The sequence below is a fragment of the Lynx canadensis genome, chromosome E3 (genome assembly GCF_007474595.2).
Source record: "Lynx canadensis isolate LIC74 chromosome E3, mLynCan4.pri.v2, whole genome shotgun sequence".
NCBI lineage: Eukaryota > Metazoa > Chordata > Mammalia > Carnivora > Felidae > Lynx > Lynx canadensis.
Window position 1 is genome coordinate 20114989 of NC_044318.1, and position 19435 is coordinate 20134423.

At 48.4% G+C, this 19435-nt stretch overlaps 1 protein-coding gene across 1 annotated transcript; it reads right to left on the reverse strand.

The window, feature by feature from the left end:
• Positions 1 to 3098: 3098 nt before the first annotated feature.
• ZKSCAN2 (zinc finger with KRAB and SCAN domains 2) lies at positions 3099 to 17958 on the reverse strand. The gene is made up of 7 exons (XM_030301477.1): positions 17347 to 17958; positions 16093 to 16279; positions 12848 to 12939; positions 12369 to 12495; positions 8841 to 9524; positions 6612 to 7103; positions 3099 to 4054 (listed from the first exon to the last, which is right to left on the reverse strand). The coding sequence occupies exons 1-7, from the start codon at positions 17749 to 17751 to the stop codon at positions 3132 to 3134; spliced, it is 2910 nt and encodes a 969-aa protein (XP_030157337.1). The 5' UTR covers positions 17752 to 17958; the 3' UTR covers positions 3099 to 3131.
• Positions 17959 to 19435: the final 1477 nt, after the last annotated feature.

Here is a 19435-nt window from a genome sequence, read left to right on the forward strand (position 1 = left end):
CTTTTGGTTTCTGGTCTAATGCTCAGTCGCCTGGGGCAGGTGGCCCTGAGGGGCTTAAGCGTATGTGTGAAGTTTCCCTCTTCAAAGAAGGTTTATGAATAAATTAGGGCATACGGGTAATAAAGTCACCGGTAGGAACTGGAGGTATTTGTGGGGATAACAAAGCAAGTGTAGGCAAGGAATACAAGCCAGTCTCCAAAGTGCCTTGGATAAGATGTCAGAGAATAAAATGTCTGCTAATTCGAACTACTCTAAAAAAATAGGACTGGGCATAATTTTTAAAGAAACACAGTAGGGTCAAACAAATACGGGTTTTAGGTAGTTGGCTGAGGTGGCCTGTATGTTTTGTTGAGCTTTCCAGCAGCCGGAACAGAGAGAGAAAAGGAAGAAGTTATAAAAATCACAGTGTTTGTAATTTTTTTTTTTTTTCTGCTTAGGATCAGAGGTTTCCCTGGTACCGAGACCCAGAAAAAAACCTTTTCCTATGGATCTTCATAAAGGCAATGTAATGTGATATAAAAGACACATCACTACTCATTTTGACTTTCATGCTCCAGTTGGAAAAAGACAGAATGCAAGATGTCTTGGCCTAAGATGGTGGGTGGGACCTTCTATTTCCTCAGAACAGAGACAGAGTTCAGGAAGTCAGTTTAACCCATGTCCAAACAGCCCATTTACCATCAGGAATACGGGTAGGGGAACCCCGGTTCCACCTCTGCGCGACCCCAGATGTGTGAGACTTCCACAGGACCCGCGTGTTCCGCTCGAGATGGAATGAATCCTGCACCCTTCCCGCCATCGGGCACGTCTGAGAGGCGCAGGTACAGACACAATTTGGGGCAATTCGGAACAACTCTTTTGCAGGTGAAAGTGATTTTCTCACAGTCGAGTCACTGACCTTCGGCAAGTGACACGAAGGTAACCGGCACTAATGACCTTTTGCCGCGACACTTCCTCTGTCAGACTGCAGGTTCCTGGAGCATGGGCACCGTGTCTTCTTCCACTTTCGCATCCCCTCACTGTGCCTGGGAGACGGCCTTACACATAGCAGTACTTAATAAATACGTATGAATAAATCATCTACTTTCCTGAATCATGCTTCAATATAGTTATCAGTCCCGTGTACACATTGCTAAGTGGTGATTCCTATCAATGTGCATCTTCTCTAGCACTGGGATTCCAGAGCATCTACGCACTATCAGCACACGCCCACGGGCACGCACGCGTCTTACTGTGCTAGGCACACTACCGACAAGACACTGCACTCACCATTAAAAGTCTATAACTCGGAACACACGCAGGAAGTCAACCTACTGAGGTGTGAACAATCGTAACATCTCCAACCAATGTAAATCAGAAACATCTATCAATGCGTACCTGAGTCACCTGCCTTCCGGCAGGCCACACCCTATTCTGGCACCACGAACTCGACGTCTTTCTACACCGCCCACCCTCCTTGGTATTCTGCTGAACAGGCTTGGAAAGATTCAAACGTCCTCAAAGGAAAAACATGATCTCCAGATGTCTCCAAGTAAGAGGACACCTGACACAGGAGAGGAGGTAAGATCAAAAGTATAATCTCTACACAGCCCTGACTCTGGCTGTCCTTCCACTAAAGTCGGGACTTCCCTTCCCTAAGCCAAAGCCGCCCCAGGTTGCCTATGTACTAAGAGTATAAATGTCACTGGTCTCATCCTGGAGGAACCAGCCTTGGATGACCAGGTTCCCTGGTTTCACCTGTAACTTCCAGGAATGAATTAATTACCTCCCTTCCCACCCCCACCTCCCCATTTTGACTTTTCCTTCAATACCCGTTGGGCTAGTGTGAGGGGGTTATTGAAGAGATTTCTCAGACCAACAGGTAAACGAGGAAAACAACAGTGTTCTGGATTGGAAGTTTCTGCACATCTTTCCACTTTTCACTCAGTAAGCTACAGAGTATATAAATTACTCCGGGCTCTACAGTTAGGTTGACGACCCTAGGAACAGGGAAGAAGCCTCAGAGATGGAGGGTGTATTTAACAAACAGCCTGGAGGTGGTGCTCTGAATGAGGTGGGGATCTGATCTACAGCAGGCCCAAGGGGTCTGACTGCTGTTAGAGAATGTTTCCGGTTTCTACCTCACTTCCTCCCTAACCTCTTAAAGTTTTAGAAAACTATTATTATGTAATGTCATACTAAGCCGTGGGGTTGGGAGGCATAAAATGTGCCAACATGCCAGTCGCGTTCTAGGTAAGACCCAGAGCAGGTGGAGGGCAGAACGTGTCTGAATGAAGATTCTACTTTATGTTAATGCCACACACCACAGGCATGCATCCTGTTCAATCTGGAGAGGGCCCAGTAGTTCAGGAGAGTCAGATAAGAGCACCCGGAACAACTAAGAGGTAAGTGTGGGACTTACGAGAAATGGTAAAAGGAACCGGATGATTACGTAGCGGCTGGAGAAACCGCAGCCGGGGGCAGAGGGGTTCAGTCTTCAGGTGCAGAAAAGGTCAGCCTGGTGGGTGGTGGGTTGCTTCTCGTCTCCACGGAGGGTGAGGGGACAGTAACGTGGTTTCAGTGGCAGAACCTCCACCCTCGCTCTGTGGGTCAACCGGCCACCAAAAGAGCACAATTGCAACAGACTTCTGAAGGGGGTTCAATCTCCTTAACGACTGCCTTCAAAACCGAGATGCATGCGATGTCATCCTGATCAGACTTCTGAAAGTTCTACCCCCCAAAGAAATCTGGGATCAAGTTGCATCCAGGATCCCACGCGGTGGACAACGGGAAACCTTCGGCAGGTCGGGTCTGCTCGAAAACGACTTTCACAGCGCGGAGGGACCTTGAATGTTGCTGGACTCGGCGGTCCCGCAGCAGAGGCCTTGACATGCCGAAGGGGCCGCCGTTCTGAACCCTGACAGATGTCCTCCCCACTTGGCCAAGGGAGACGTTGAGACGCACAGAAGGAGAGGAACGGATAGGTCAAGTCAGAGGCAGAGGTGAGGACGCGAGGCAGGCCCTTGGTTGGTTTATTTATATTGTCAAGCTGGCCTCGGGAATCACCCTCCCGAGCTAAGAAAAGATCGCTTCCGAGGATGAGATCGGGTGAAACGACTAAAGGGGCACGTTAGGAGGAGGAGACGTCAACGTCAAAACGTTTTCCTGAAGTCATCAGTCTTTCCCTTAGGCGGGCTCTCCAGGGCACGGGCGGGCGGTGGGTGTGGCAGAAGCTTCTCTCTGGAATGAACCTCCCGATGCTTGGCGAGGACAGAGCTCTTACTGAAACGTTTGCCACACTGGGCACAGCCGTAGGGCTTCTCTCCGGTGTGTATCCTCCGGTGCTCGCGAAACCTCGTACAGTTATTGAAGCTTTTCTCGCAGTCCACACATTTGTAGGGGTTCTCGCCAGTGTGCACCCTGCGGTGGGCGCTGAAATGGGAGCTGTTGGTGAAGCTCTTCCCGCACTCCCCGCACTGATAAGGCTTCTCTCCCGTGTGCGTCCTCTGGTGGATGATGAGGCTGGAGCTCTGACTGAAGCACTTTCCACACTCTCCGCACCTGTAGGGCTTCTCCCCCGTGTGGATTCTCTGGTGGGCACCAAAGTTGGAGGAGTCGTTAAAGCTTTTCCCACAGTCAAGACACTTGAACGGCTTTTCTCCCGTGTGGATTCTCTGGTGTCTGATTAGGCTCCTGCTCCTGCCGAAGCACTTCCCGCAGACACCGCACTGGTAAGGGTTTTCCTTCTGGTGGGTGACCCGGCACATCAGACGAGCATTCCGCCCCAAGCCGTCTCCGTATTTGAGAAGCCGGTAGGGTCTCCTCCCCACCAAAGGCCTCGGATGCGCTGCGGCTCTCCCTAAATCTCGAGGCTGAGACATCAGCTTTCCCTGCCTGACCGCTTGAAGGCTTTCCCACTGTCTTCCTGAGATGCATTCCCTTTTCCGGTATTTACCTGGATCAGTGTTCTGGGAAACAACCCTCGTAGACTTTCCTATCAGTGCCCGATGCTGTTCCATGTCCTTGTAGATTACCTGCGTTGCATCCTCCTTGATACTACGTCCAATTTCAAAATCTGGAAAGGAAGAAAGAAACGAAAGACGAGAAAGATTTCCGAGCGGTCCCATATTAACACAAACAACACGGCCTACGAGGCTGTGTTAGGATCCCTGTATTGTCCTCTGGCCTCTTAAGTCCTGTTACCCTTCTCTGATTCATTACGCCTTATTTGCACTCTGTTCCCCCCACAGCCAGCAACACCTCGTACAAAGGAGGCTTCCAGAAATGTTTTCCAAAGCAAACTGTTATTCCCCATCCATGTCCTGAGTCACACGGGACCAGCTCAGCTTTCTCCCCAAGTTCCACTCCCTCCCACCCTGCTTTCAAAATTTCACATCTGCGCTCACACACCCCGTGTGGCACTAGTGTTCAGAGCAGAGTCCAGTGCCCAGGTTCCTCAATGGACCTCCAAGTTCATCAGTATCTGATCACGTTTCTTTCTCCTCCCCAAATGGTCTTTGTCACTGCTTTTCTCTGGCTGTCTCGTACACGGGCCACACGGGCTCAAATCTTGCTTCTCCCCATCCCCTTCCCCAAACTGGAATTACCTTCCCTCACGCTTTCACCCACGCCCCATACACACTGCAAGGTGCATCCTGGATGCCAGCTTTCCAGGAAGTCTGCTCGACAGACAAGAGTGAGGTGGTGGAAAGACACAGGCTTTGGAATCACACAGCCCTGGTTCAGATTGCATCCTGGTCACTTATTAACTATGTGGTTCTGTATTAACTTTTTATTATGGAAAATTCAAACATGTAGCAAAGTAGAGACTACGGTATGTAACATGAACCTCCACAAACCACTCACCTGGCTTTGACAATGACCTACTTCTGGTCAATCTAATTTCACCTCTATTCCCACCTGCTTCCTGCTCCCTCTACCCAGATTATTATTATTATTATTATTATTATTATTATTATTATTATTTTATTTTTTTTAAAGAGAGGGAGGCAAAGAGAGGGAGAGCATGTGCATGCACGAGCAGGGAAGAAGGGCAGAGGGAGAGAGAATCCCAAGCAGGCTCTGTGCTATCAGTGCAGAGCCCAACGCAGGGCTCAATCCCACAACCCTGGGATCATGACCTGAGCTGAAATCAAGAGTCGGACACTCAGCTGACTGAGCCACCCTGGTGCCCCTACCCAGATTATTTTGAATCAAATTCCAGATATCATATTATTCCATCCAGGTTTGTCTTACCCCCAAACCCTCATTCCTCAGCACTTTGCTGTGCTGCCTTGTTTCTACTTGCCAGTTTCAACACGCCTCTCCCTGCACACATCCCTCTCCTTGCACGCACCCCTCTCCTTTCAAGCACAGAGTTGAAACTGCAGATATCCTTCCCTCCCAAGTTTGGTGGCTGTGGCATGGGTTGGGGAGAGGAGGGCACCCATCAGTTGGTCCATTAAGGGAAAGCCCTAACCATGCCATCATCTTCTTTCATTCTGCAGTTCTTCTGAAGCAACCTCATTGGGTCCAACATCGTCCCGGGGTTTGGAGGAAGTCATAGCCTCACGGTTGGCTCTGACACAATCTGACAATTCACGGACAGGTCTGTAGCTCGATTTAAGAAATGAGATTCATAAGGGATGGCACCAAAGGACTTTGTTTCCAGTAATCAAAACCAGGGTTATGTAGCGCTCAATGATTTCAGCCTTCAAACTACAATTTCCCACGTAAATACTAGCAGAAAACACATGTATGTTCCTTCTCTAGCGTTTGTTTTGAATAAGCACAGAGTGCTGGAAGGAAGATGGTAACAGGTAAGCACAGAAAGAGGAGCTCAGACTGAGGATGGCTGTGGAACTTAACACAAGACTGATGGGGGAACCTGGTTTGGAGACTTTTACAAAAGTCTAGGCCACAGACAGAAAAAGGCTGAACCAGGGCAGTGGCTGTGCTGACTAAAGAGGGAACAGAAGTTCCAGAACCGTTGACAAAAAAGTGTTATCTGCTTCGATGTATATGAGGGAGAAAGCATCAGAAACGTCTCTAATGTGTTCAGGCTGGATGTGAGAGGACACAGGAAAGACCCAAGGTGTGGGAAGAAAGACGGTGACTTAGTTTTGAAAATTTTAGGTCTGGGCCACTGCAGAGGTAGACGCCCACGAGGGTACCAGCAGTCAGCAGGGAAACACGCAGGTGGGGCTGCGGGGCTGAGAACCAGAACAGAGTCTCTCTCTCGTTTTGTCGCTGCCTAGACTCTTCCTCACGCACATCACAGAGAACTGAGATGTCTGTGTTTTCGGCCTACTTGCTCTGAGTTTTTTCTCCACATATGTCATGTGTAATTCCAAGTTCTTCTTCCGCACAGGATTTTCAGAAGAGATGAAACATGGGCCCGTACAGACCAACACTGAGGCTGAGACCCCACAGACTGAATCCCTAGAAGGTAAGCTCCTTCCCCGAATAGAAGCACCGTGAGAAAAGAGACTGTGTTTTATTCGCTGCTATATCCCCTGTTCCTCATGTAACACAGGGCACTCAAATATTTGTGGAATGAATAAATACTCACAAGCAAAATGCCAGAGCTACTGATTTCTCAGTAAATCCCACTTTCCCCTGATGGTCCTTACCGCTCGGGCTTTGCAGTAGACCCGGGGGCCCCTGGAATTCCGACTCGTGTACGATTTCCTCCTCACTCGTTCTCTCGCTGCCAGAATCTTCTCCCGTTGCCTCCTGTGAGGTCTCCTCAGGTTCCCAACCTGTGGGTTCCTGGGACTCCATCTCAACCTCCTCTCTCTCTTGCCCTGAGGGTGATGGGACTTCCTCTGGAGTGTCGGCGGAAGGGGCAGCGGCCCGAGAGTTGATCAGCGCGTCCATCTCCTTGTAGAACGCACAGGACTCCAGCACGTGACCGTTTTTCACTTTGCGGTAGCTCTTCTGGAGGCTTTTGAACTTGGTCCGGCACTGCTCCGGCGTCCGGAGGAAGCCGCACTCCCGGAGTTGTTCAGCCACGGCCCCGTACAGCTTGCTCTTCCGATGACAGGCTTGGAGGGCTTCGTAGAACCGAGTCTCCCGCAGGATATCAAGAAAAGTCTTGGTTTCCTCGTAGCCCCAGTGCACACCTGCCAGGGAAGGATAAAGTTCAAAGATGTAAGAAAAAGAGTCTATAGCCTCTAAATATAAGGAGTAAAAGAAAGCAAATCCCATTCACTGTGGCAATAGGAACTATGATATGCCTGGGAATAAGATGTGCAAAATAAAGGAGAGGGTCTATATAAAAGAAAAAATCGGTAATTTACTGAAAGACATAAATGAACTATAAAAAATGGAAAGACACTCCGTTTCTGGATAGGAAGACTCAAACTGTACAGACATCGATTCCCAAATGAATCTGTAAGGTCTAAATCCCAATGGGATTTCAAAATTGAAGTTAATAAACTGATCTCAAAGTTTCCTTGGCAGAGGAAGAACACAGTCCCCCAAATCTGCCATGGCTATGGTGGTCAACTGAGGATACAGCTATCTTCTCTAAATGGCTAAGAATAACAGATCAGGACACGTTTTTAGCCAGCCTTCCTTGAAGAGTACAACTGTGTCCAGAGTAGTCTTTGATGTCCCTGAGTCCTCTACTTGGAGAGAGGAAATGATCTGCAAGACAGGCAGACGCTGTGCTGTTACAGCAGAGTAAACCTTTCCAGGACGTGTCTGAACACAGTTTGTTAAACTGCTTTCTGTGCGTTTTGTAAGATGAAGTCACTTCTGTCCTCAGTCTCACCAGGTGGCCTCCTCCAGCGTGGGCACTGCTTTCCCGAGTCTGGGCCCGCCCTCGTGTCTATGGATTTCCAGATTGCTGAGCACCTGTATGTGTACGATGTATCTTCCCGTCTTTTCCTGAGCTGTCTCCCTTGAACAGATGCGGTCATGAGGACACCCCCCTGCTCTCCTTCCTGGATTTATCTTTCCACCCTAAGAATTCACCATCTTTTCGTCAGGCGGAGTGGAGAAACTTTCCTGGTAACAGTGACACCGGGCAATGCCTCCCCGCAGTTAACATTTGCGGAATGCTGTCATCGATTTTTTTAATCTATTACCTCATTTCACACTAACAACCCTGGAATCCTCAGTTGCAGTTTACTGATGAGAAAACTGAAGCTCCAAGTTCTTACATGATGTGCTTACTGTCACACAGTCACTAACTGCCACTTTAGTTCTGCATGTTCCCAGTCCCCAGATTTCAACGCCAGCCTCCGTTTACATGGTATGTGGTGTATCTTTTTCTATCTTTTAATTTCAAGGCCTCTGGTCTTCACATGTATCTCTTATAGGCTATATTTAATTGCCTTTTTAGACGACTGATCATCTTAGCCTTTTACGTTTGTAACGAATGACGTATTTGGATTTACATTTACCATTTTCCTGTGTTTTGCATTTGACTCGTCTACTTTGTGTTCCTTTTTCTTTCCTTTCCTGCCTTTTTCTACAATTCCACTTTTCACGTTTTTTCGGTTATACATTCTTATGCTACTTATCCTAGACAGTGCAACACCGTATCTTTGACTTATTATACTGCAATTCTGCTAGCTGCTTTATACAAGGCTCAGATGCTGGATTCCTCACAGTCCTTGGACTCCACCTATCTTCCTTCCACAGGCTCCAAATACGCAAATCCATGCTGCGCTCTAGCCCGAGAACGGCCCTTTGCAGCAACAACCCCCCCACCCCACCCAGAGTACTTTCAGCGATGGGGGGCAAGAAGCGCAGGCCAGCGCTCCCCAGGTTTGGCTGCCTCTGGTCTACTCCTGCTACCACAAGCCCGTATCATCCATTTTCACACCCAAAGCAAAGAGCACAGTCCTTACCGCTCAGGTTCTGGAACAAGACAGGGGCGCCACGAATCTCAGACTTCCGGATGAACGCAACACCCCTCTCGTCACCATCGGATGCCTCTGCGGCTTCCTCCTCCTCCAACAAACTGGTCTGTTCTTTAGCATTGACATCAACTCTCTTCAGTCTGGGGAGAGAGATAATCTCCTTTGGCTTATCAGCGGCTGAAGCATGGGCTGCGGGGTTCAACAGGGCGTCCATGTCCTCAAAGAAGGCACAGGGTTCCAGCACGTGGCCGTTTCTCACCTTCCGGTAGCTCTTCTGGAGACTTTTGAACTTGGTCCGGCACTGCTCCGGTGTCCGGAGGAAGCCGCACTCGCGCAGCCACTCGGCCACGGCCCCGTACACCTGGCTGTTCCGGGGACAAGCCTGCAGCGTTTCATAAAAGCGAGACTCCTTGAGAATCGCGAGGAACGTCTTCGTCTCCTCATAGCTCCAGTGCACGCCTGCTATTTTCTCATCTTCCAAACCCCAGTGCTGCTGCTCGCCCCACATTCGCCCCGCACTGTGTGCGGGGATCTGAGTCGCGTGAACCGGCTTTTCCTTGATGTAGTTGCTTCGGAGAATACTCCTTTTGTTAGAAGAGTGTATACCTAGGGTCCATGGCTCCTTTCTTTGCTCCAACCGGGCAATCTTGTTAGACACGGACACGGCACTTCCTACAGGGAGAGAAATACATTCCATGCTGAACACGGAGGCCGTAGCCGCACAGCCTGCTCTGCTGCCATAGCGCGATGTCCTGGACACCTGTTCACGCCTATCCTTGAAAGGTCTTGTCCAACCCCCTCGTCTTTTAGAAACTTCCTCAACCATGACAGTGTGCAGTACAGATATTCCTCCTACTTACGGTGCAGGATATAGTTATTCTGACCCCTCTCTTCTTTGTCACAACCATCTAGGAACTTACATTATCATTTTATTTCTCACGTATGCACCACCTCTTTCTCCAGCTAGTTCTTAAGGGAAAGTCTTTAAGGTTAAGAAACATACAGTTTATTACCTTTGATTTCCTCTCAGTGTCTAACGTTGTATTAGTTTCAGTGTCTGCTCCTAACCAGTATTTGTTACTTATAAAACAAAGCGTGTTCATATCTGCCCACCACATACCCCCACCCCAACCCGCACGTGCACGCATGCACGCCTACACACACACACACACACACACACACACACTGGGGCTAGGACAGGCGAGAAGGCAAGAATTTGTGGATACATCTGACAAGGTTAATAGGAAGAGACAGAAGGCCAGGGAAGCATACCGACAATCTGTTGCATTACAGCACTATGGAGATCAACGGGTAACGGGTCTTAAACGTGAACCCTGGCTCCATCACCTGCTTTACTCTTGGGCCAGGGGAACTCTCTCAATCTCTGAGCTTCAGCTTCCTAGGGAATGATGGCCTCTATTCACAGAAGTGCTGGGAATATTAAATAGATGATCGCCTGTGAAGTATCCGATGCCCAATAGGTATCGTAATAAAATTCACTTTTCTTCCTCTAGGTAACACACACAGAAACTCCATGGAATTCTCAAGGGAAGGAGCATCACAGCAAATCCTTTCTGAAAGAACCCCGGGGATGGAGTTCTGTATTTTTACTTGATATAGGAAGTGTAGGAATAATGAAAGCTCAAATATCCACAGTAAGGACCAGGCAGGCAATGCAACTGAGGGAGAAATGTGGCAGTTCAGCACCAGCTCCTTGATTCAGCTCTGGCGGATTGTTGCTATGTGAGAAGGTGGGCTCGTGGTGCCTGACATTTGATTTTTCAAGATACACAGGAAATCCAGATTTACAAACTAATTTTAAATTAAAACTCTGTGCAAGGCCAAAATGTGTGTATAGGCTAGATTCGGCCTATGAGTCATCCGTTTACAGTCTATGATAAAAGATTGGGGCAGCTGTCTCCGGGCCTGGGCCTTTCCACATATAATCACCACTGATCCTGAACAAAGTGGGGGCTGGGGGAACCAACGCCCCATAGTAGAAAAATTTGTGTATAGCTTCTGACTCCCCCAAAACTTAACTACTAATAGCTTAGTGTTGACTGGAAGCCTTACCGATATCATAAATAGCCTATTACTATGTATTCTGTATGTTATATAGATTACATACTGTATTCCCATAATGAAGTAAGTCAGAGAAAAGAAAAGGTTATTAAGAAAATCTTAAGGAAGGGAAAATACATTAACTAAGTTAACTGTGAGTACTTTGGGTAGATACTGGACTGTATTTATCGAAAAAAAATCCCCATAGAAGTGGACCCATGGAGTTCAAACTATCTTGTTCAAGGATCAGCTGGCTAAATCTGAATTCTCAGAGGATGACCCCCAGCCCGCCAGCGGCACTTTACTCAGGGCTCTCACACGGCACCCTCCAAGGCCTGGATGCACGCTCCAAGGTCACGCCAAGAAAGGCCTGTGTGAAACCCTGGCAGGACGCTGGGTGCCTGCTGCTACGGGAAGACTGCTTTGCCACCAGGGTGTGGCAACCTATGTTGGTCATTCTCAGAGGACTTAGTTGCGTTCTGATTATAAACAACTGTTGGTGTTATCTTTTTTATTCGGTTTGATATAGTCCATTTTATAGTCTCTATACTTCAGTGTCTACAGGTAGTGTGTCCAACAGAACTTTCTGTGATGACAGCAGTGACCTCTAACTGTGCTTTCCAACATGGCTATCAAATATCTTAACTGCGACTACTGCCCCTGAGGAACTAAAACTTTTAACTTTATTTAATTTTAATTAATTGTACAAATTTAAATAGCCGCTACCCTATTAACACATATCTATAACGTGTCTAGTGTGGATCAGTGCACATTTCGGGCCTGTAATTTTATTAACAAGCAGTCTTCGACTTTCAGCTTACGTATAAATGAACTGTACTTGTCCCCACTACTAATGCAGGTGACATAATCCTTCAGAAGTCTGCTTGTAAAGTGACACTTCAGTGGTTACTTGTGCCTGGAAATTCGTGCTATTCAAATAACTCACAACACACTACCAAGGTATTGAAATTGTATTGTGTTGAATTGTACTGAAATTACTTTTTTCCTTTCATCTGTAAGATTTCCATCCATCCAACAAATATTTGCTGGGCACCCACCTGTGTGTCCAGCTATGTGCAAAGTGTTGGGTTGCTACAGTTAAACAAAAACAAATCTTACAAAGACCTTGTGACTTTATGGTACTATTAGTCTAGTGGTATCTGTAAGCTTATGTTTAAGTAATACAAATATGACAGTCCTATATAACCCCTTGCCAATGTCTTCACCCCTAAGTTAGAAGAATATGCATATATTCTAAACTGGAAGGGAGGAATGAATGACTGAGTTAAGACAGCATGGACAAGAGAGGACTAGGTCTGGTAAACCAGGCCACAGAAATGATTAGACAGCATGGAGGTCCTTTAAGTGTTGACATTTTAATTATTGTATTATTGGTAGAAATAAAGATATAAAAAATCCCCAAATCTTTTATGTGCAAAGGGAAAGAATCCTTACCCAGGGAGACCATATTCCCAGCACTCTCTTTCCTAATATCCCGGTACAGGTCTCTGTGAACGGGAATCTGATGTACGCTCTTTTTGTAGGAAAAGCCTCTCGCCACGCGGACATCTTTCACCGGCCCCTGTAACAACAACAGCAATGACTACCGAGATAACCACGTGGGTCTTTAAAGGGTGAATGGTCGTGGAGGAAACACAGAAGGGAGGGCCCTAAGGGAGAATTAAAATCAGGGAACCAAGTGTGTATGATGTGCCAGATGAAGCAAATGTTATAAAGGATCATAAGACAGATGATCCAGCAAGGAGTCTCATTACTCAGAAGGCTGGGTCCGGTCTTCTCTGCAAAAGGGGTAAGGGGTAGGGGGTGGGGGGGGTAGTCTCTTTGAGGGGGTGTAGAAGTTTGAGGGCAGTGAAGGCACGGAAGTCCTTGTGACTGGATACTCTAGGAAAGCAGAGAGAAGATCTACAATTTACCTGAGACACAACAGGTAGTGGTGTGGTTGTTCCTTCCTGACCTATGTTGTTCCATTCAGTAGCAGGGACAGGAAGCCAGGGAGAAGGCCGAGCTGTAAGAAGAGAGAGAAACAATTAGGGTTCTGGGCTCCGGCCCTTTAATTTGTGCAGCTTCTCCTTTTAAGAAATGAACATGTGTGTGTGTGTATACGTACATATACATGTGTATGTATATATATATATACACACACACACACACACATATATACAGACACATATACGTATATATATATGTATATACACACACACACATATATAAAATAAAAAAAAAAACAAACCAGTAAATAGAAATTGATCATTTCATCAGTGAGTTCAGAACAAATGCCCGAAACCAGGGTACCCTAAAGCAGGGCTCACAGATGCGAACGCTTTCAGGGAGTTAGCAGGCAAAGTAGATTATGAAAGGGGCCAGGTAAGGAATGGGGGACCTGGAGAGCACGTACACCACTGAAAAGGTGTGGCCAATGCCCAGTCCCAGTTGATGCTTCACTGTGATAGTCAGAACTTCTAATATTTTTCAGGAGAAGCCAGAAATCTGGACTTTTCTATGAAATCTCAAAAACCTTAAACCTGGGAGGCTCAATTGGTTAAGCGTCCAACTTCAGCTCAGGTCATGATCTCATGGTTTGTGAGTCTGAGCCCTGCTTCGGATCCTCTGTCTCCCTCTCCCTCTCTCTCCCTCCCTGGCTTGCACACATGGGTGCATGCGTACTCTCTCTCTCTCAAAAGTAAATAAATATTTTTAAAAAATCTTAGGGGCGCCTGGGTGGCTTGGTCGGTTAAGCGTCCGACTTCGGCTCAGGTCATGATCTCATGGTCCATTGAGTTTGAGCCCCGTGTCGGGCTCTGTGCTGACAGCTCAGAGCCTGGAGCCTGTTTCAGATTCTGTGTCTCCCTCTCTCTCTGCCCCTCCCCTGTTCATGCTCTGTCTCTCTCTGTCTCAAAAATAAATAAACGTTAAAAAAATTAAAAAAAAAATCTTAAACCTTAGAACTAAAAGCAAACAAATGCATAAAACCCCAAACCAAAAACACATTGCAGGTGAAACAAAAGAAGTCTGACCTGGCATGTGAGTTACCAGTTTGCAATCTCTAGTATAAGTCATTCAATGCTTCAATATGCTAAACAAGTTAGCACACATAGATACACAGTCCTGGACAGGCAAACACACAATACACTCCCTCAAAAGTGTGGTCTAACTTCTACTCTGCAACTCACTACGTAGGGAAAACTTCCGGAATGGATTTTACTGTGGTCGAGAACTCAAAAGCTTGTTCCACCACTTTCTAAAGAAGCAAACTGAACCACTTCTTTGGAAACACAGTACAGGTATCCCTTGCTTTTCAAAAGTTCATGTCATGCCACTTTACTTTTACAAAAGACACACATCAGTACCTATTTTTGCTAACCGGAAGAAATCCAAAAAAGGATCTTCACTTTTACCAAAAAAGGGGGAAAAGCAAAGATATTGTTCAGAGTTTGTTTTGCAGCGAGCTATTAAAAAAAAATTTTTTTTTAAGTTTACTTATTTATTTAGAGAGAGAGTGAGCAGCGGAGGGGCAGAGAGAGAGGGAGACAGAGACCCCCAAGCAGGCTCTGCACTGTCAACGCAGAGCCTGATGCAGGGCTCAAACTCACGAACTGTGAGATCATGACCTGAGTGGAAATCAAGAGTCTGACTCCTGACTAACTGAGCCACCCAGGCGCCCCTGCAGCGAGCTATTACAGAGGCAGTGTGCACCTGAGCAGGGGGAGAAGCACGACCACAGTGTCACTGTCCCTGTAAGCACCTCGACAGAACCCAGAACACACTTTTCCACTTTGTGAATTATCACCCTGAGCTGTCAAAACCCAGAAACACCATAAATTTACTGTAGCTTATCAGCTACAGTAGTAACTCAGAACATGTAATCCATGTGAACTTTGAAATTCAGAAAATATTAATATTTGCAATGAATTCTATCACAATGTGAATTTCAGGAAAGGTAAGGAGGTTGGGTGCACAGTAGTGAATCTTGCCACTTGGTGAGGGACTGTGTAAGCCAGACAGATTTGAAGTTTAAAGATAATTGCGCTGTTACGGGAGAAAGGAAACTGACATTTACTGAGCACCACTGTGTACTGGTCTATTTACGTTGCCTCATTTAACCTACACTAACCACCTTATTATTTTCCTTTTACAAATGACAGAATGGAAAGTTTGAGAAGCTTAGTAACCTGACCAAGGCCACACAGATAAAGAATGGCAGAGCTAGGTTTTGAGTCGGGTTGTCTTCCTCTAAAGCCTAATTGCTTCACCTCTATGCATTAATGTGCCCTTCCGTATTACTTGCCCGAGGACAGATGGAGACAGGTGCAGAGACAAGAAAATATAAACCCAAGCCTCCTACTGTAGGTTCAGTGATCTTTCCATTCCTCTCTTTCGGCCTGATACCAGACTACAGGGATGGTGAGATTACAGTGGACGGGGAAAGACAGGGTGTTTAATTTCCTTCTACTTGACTTATTAATGCCCAGGGTGGCTATGAAACCTGTGTTCCCTTGTCTATGAAATCTTACTGTTTACCTCTCTCATATGCCACTTCTGGGATGCCTCACTTGTAATTTAAAAAAAAATTATGTTTATTTATTTTTGAGAGCAAGAGAGACAGAATGTGAGCAGGGGAGAGGCAGAGAGAGAGGGAGACACAGAATCTGAAGCAGGCTCCAGGCTCCGAGCTGTCAGAGCAGAGCCCAATGCGGGGCTTGAACCCACGGACTGTGATATCATGACCTGAGCTGAAGTCAGACGCTTGCTTAACCGACTGAGCCACCCAAGTGCCCCTGGAATTTTTAAAAAGTAAATATCTTGTTTCCCTTTCCAAACAGTTTTGAAAGTTGTTTATAGCCAGCCAAGAACATATACACATATACACACAGCAGGACTGAAAAACACAAGCTGATTACAGAAAGGAGATTCTTAAGTTACACTGCAAGACCTTGAGGCCAGTCTGGGAAAGCCAAGTTTTCCCAGAGTCCATCCCTATGAGGGCTTTTACTTATGCTGCATGTGTTCCCAACTCTTGAAGCTGATGAAGTCTTGCTCCCCAAATATTTAATTTATTCTCAAATATGTACTGAGGGGATCCTAGTCTGAACCAGTCACAGTGTTATGGCTAGAAAATAAATTTGGTCTCTGCTCTGGGCATGCTCTGAGTCCTTCTCACCATTCTTGGGTAAGGGCCGATGCTCTCTCTTCCAGTTCAGCTGCTCCTCCCGTCCTGAGCGGAGGCTTCCAGCTTCCTCCAGAGACACCAGTCTGGGTTGGGTCTCCACCTGCTCTGGCTGAAAGTCCGTTACCTCCCATGCTGCTCCCAGTGGTACCTGCTTCTCTGAGTGCACAGGACTGCTAACCTGGGAAATAAAACCAATGCCATAATGGAAAGAGGGAGGAAAACAGGGCCCAAAGAGGACCAAATTTCCCCCAGGAAGACATCAAAGAAGGAAAGATGTGAGAAGGAACGAAAATTTCACTCCATTCACAATGGAGCCTCCAAGGGCATTGGGTGAACAGTACCGTCCAGGAGTCTAGGCGAAAGGGAGCAGGAGAGTGCTCTTTATTAGTATACAGAGGGGGGAAATCTAGCAGGAGTAAAATACAGAGCCTCCTTGTTATTAGCATAGATATGGAGTCCTCACATCTATTAGGTTCACAGAGAAGCGAAAGCTATCAGAACAGAAATAAATTCACTAGTGAACTGAAAACAGAAAATTAATTTCCACATGTAGTGTCTATGCCTGACCAACACAGCAGCCTGATAGGCAGGTCTTTATACAATGCAAATCCCGTGCAAGGTGAAACTGCAAGTCTTGCAAATCTTGCAGGATTTCATGAGGTTAATGAAAAGGCTCTTGAAAATGACTAGAAGACCATGAAATGCCACCGACAAACAAAGATCTGGCAGTTAAGCTAGACAAGAGTGACAAGGATGGTGGCATTGAGGGCACTTTGGAAAACACACATTGAAATATTAAAGGACTAGAGAGAGCCCTGGGATAACTGATGAAGTCCGTCCTTTCTTTTTTCCTTTCATTTTTTTCTCTTTCTTTCTTTCTTTTTTTTGGTTGTTGTTGTTGTTGCAAAAATAGCCCTCTTTAGGATCAAACTACAAAAGTCCAACCCTGCAAAGCATAACGTGGCGTTCCCTTATATAATTTTTTTGGGAACGATAATGCCAGAGATTTATACAAACACTTAGATGTATAATGTTTAGCTTCCTTTGCAAAATAATATTTTAACCAAGGTGTTTTTTTTTTTTCTGTTTAATATGAAATTCTGGTCCTCTTTCAAATTGATTCGCTTTAGACGTCTCTCAGTACCATTTATCCCTGCATAATAAGCCCTATCTGCAGGGCACCCCGGCCCCCCTGCCTTAGCCATCCCCTTCGTTCTAAAAACAATTTGGAAAATCCTCTCTCACCTGCTGTCTTAGTCTTCCAGTCTCTTTCTCCAAATGTATTACCAGGGCCACCGCCTCCTCTCCACTTTCCGGACACTGTTTCTGAGCCCACGCCTGAATCTTCTCGGGCAAAATGGTGAGAAACTGTTCAATCACCAGCAGCTCAAGGATCTGCTCCTTGGAACGCATTTCGGGCTTCAGCCACCGGCAGCAAAGTTCCCAGAGTTTACTGAAAGCTTCATGGGGTCCAGTCACATCCTCGTAACAGAATTGCCTGAAGCATTTGCGAAAGGTCTCAGACTCAGAGCTCTCCGATCCTTCCAGAGTGGGCTCCGATGCCCACTCGGGGTCCTTTTCTACCTTCATTATTAAGCATCCCTCAACCTCCAGGGGTGCGTCCATCTGAGGGTCCAGGGATGCATCCATGCTCTAACCCCGGGGTCAACCTCACGTCTAGCTCAAAGTAGACGCAAATAACCCAATCCTCGGAACGCTCCCTGCTTAATGATTTTGGAAGTGTGGGAGGGTAGGGACGTGAAAAACGGCAGTGTCAGCAGGAACAGGATACCCCAGGCTCATTAATCAAATCTATCCTAGACGCTTGAAATGGTGAATGTGTACCCTAAGGTCCCAAACCCGGCCTCTCCTCCAAAGAAGATGGGGTTTTCCGGGGTGCATCTCTTTAGTGCAGTGTCCAAGACCCAGGGCAGGGGATTGGGAGAAAATCTGGGGAACTGAAGCAAGGGTGGGCGGGGGCGGCCGCCCGGGCCGGGAGGGGGCTGGGCTCTGCGGAGGCGAGACCCCGGGTGGGTGGGGCCGGATGTGCAGGCCCCGCCCGGCCCGGGGATCGGGGTTCGAGGCTCAGCCCCGCGGCGCTCCCAGGCCGCTGCGGGAGCCGGTGAGGCCGGCGGCGTTCGACGCCAGCGCCGGGCTCTTCCGGGCCCAAATCGGTCCCGGCCGTCCTCAGGAAACCTCCGCACGCCGAGGAAAGGCCGCGAGGTGGTTCCGCCCCTGAGGGGAGAGAAGCCGCGGGGACCCAGCGAAGCTTCGCGGGGGGCGGCTGTCGGCTCGGCGCGCACGGCCTGCTCCGCTCCGCCCGCGGACTGCGCGGGGGGCGCTGGGAGCCGCGGCCACGCATGCGCCGCCCGCGACCGCGCGCCGCGGGGTCCGGGGAGGCTACCTCGCGGGCGAGGGGCTGGGGGAGAGGGCTGCGTGGTGGACTCTCGCGAGAGCGCGCAGCGTAGCGACTCGCCGCTGAGGGACTTCAGGAATGAGGGGGGCGCGGAGAAACTGCCCGGGGGCGGAGGGACACAGTCGGGGGCCGAGCAGACATTTTGCGGGAGACGGTGGAACTGCCTGGAAAAGGGGGGTGTCCCTCAGCGGTGGATCTGGGAGGCGGGGAGACGTCTCTGAGGTGAAGGAACACTATTGGGGAGGGGGTGCAAAGGTCGTTCTGCGGCGGAAAAGGGAGAGAGACGGGGGACTCCTTTGCCTGGCGGAGGGGTCTGTGGCAGAGGGATGGGACGCGTTTGGGGTTGCTCTGCTGGTACCCTTCGCCGGGGGGCTTGGGCGCCAACCCCTCCTGCGGGAGCGTCTGGGCGAACCTGTCCAGGCCCCCAAGAGTGTCGTGGGGGCGCCCTTTCCACCGCTGCGGGAGCACCTGGGCAGCCCCCTTCAGGCCCCCAAGCGTGTCGCGGGGGCGCCCCTTTTGTCCCTCGCTACGGGAGCACCCTCTCAAGTCCCCCAAGGGTGTTGCGGGGGCGCCCCGTCTGTGCCCCGCTGCGGGACCGTCTAAACAGCTCCAATCAGGGCCCCAGGGGTGGCGCGGGAACACCCTGTCGTCTGGGGGTCCTACTGTCGCACGCTCTGGGAAAATCTGGTGTGGCTGACCGTGAACGGGGGGGGGGGGGTCCTGGCCCAGAGTCCCCGCTCCTCCTCCCCACCCGCCACTGTGGTGCTAGAAGGAGCTGTTGACGCCTCCCAACTTCTGTGAAACTCGGAGCGTTGCCTGCCTGCCCATCCATCTGTTCCTTTATTGATGAGGTGCCGGGCAGTGTTTTAGGCACTTGGCATACATCAGCGGGCAAAACAAAAATCCCTGTTTAGGGGT

Bases quoted from the DNA above. Each gene is read 5' to 3' on its own strand.
- ZKSCAN2 (XM_030301477.1), bottom strand. From the start codon at position 17,751: ATGGATGCATCCCTGGACCCTCAGATGGACGCACCCCTGGAGGTTGAG. The intron at 12,496-12,847 runs GTAAATTGTAGA...TTGTTGTTACAG, and splicing joins CACTACCTGTTGTGTCTCAG to GGGCCGGTGAAAGATGTCCG. The intron at 9,525-12,368 runs GTAAGGATTCTT...CTCTCCCTGTAG, and splicing joins TGGGAATATGGTCTCCCTGG to GAAGTGCCGTGTCCGTGTCT.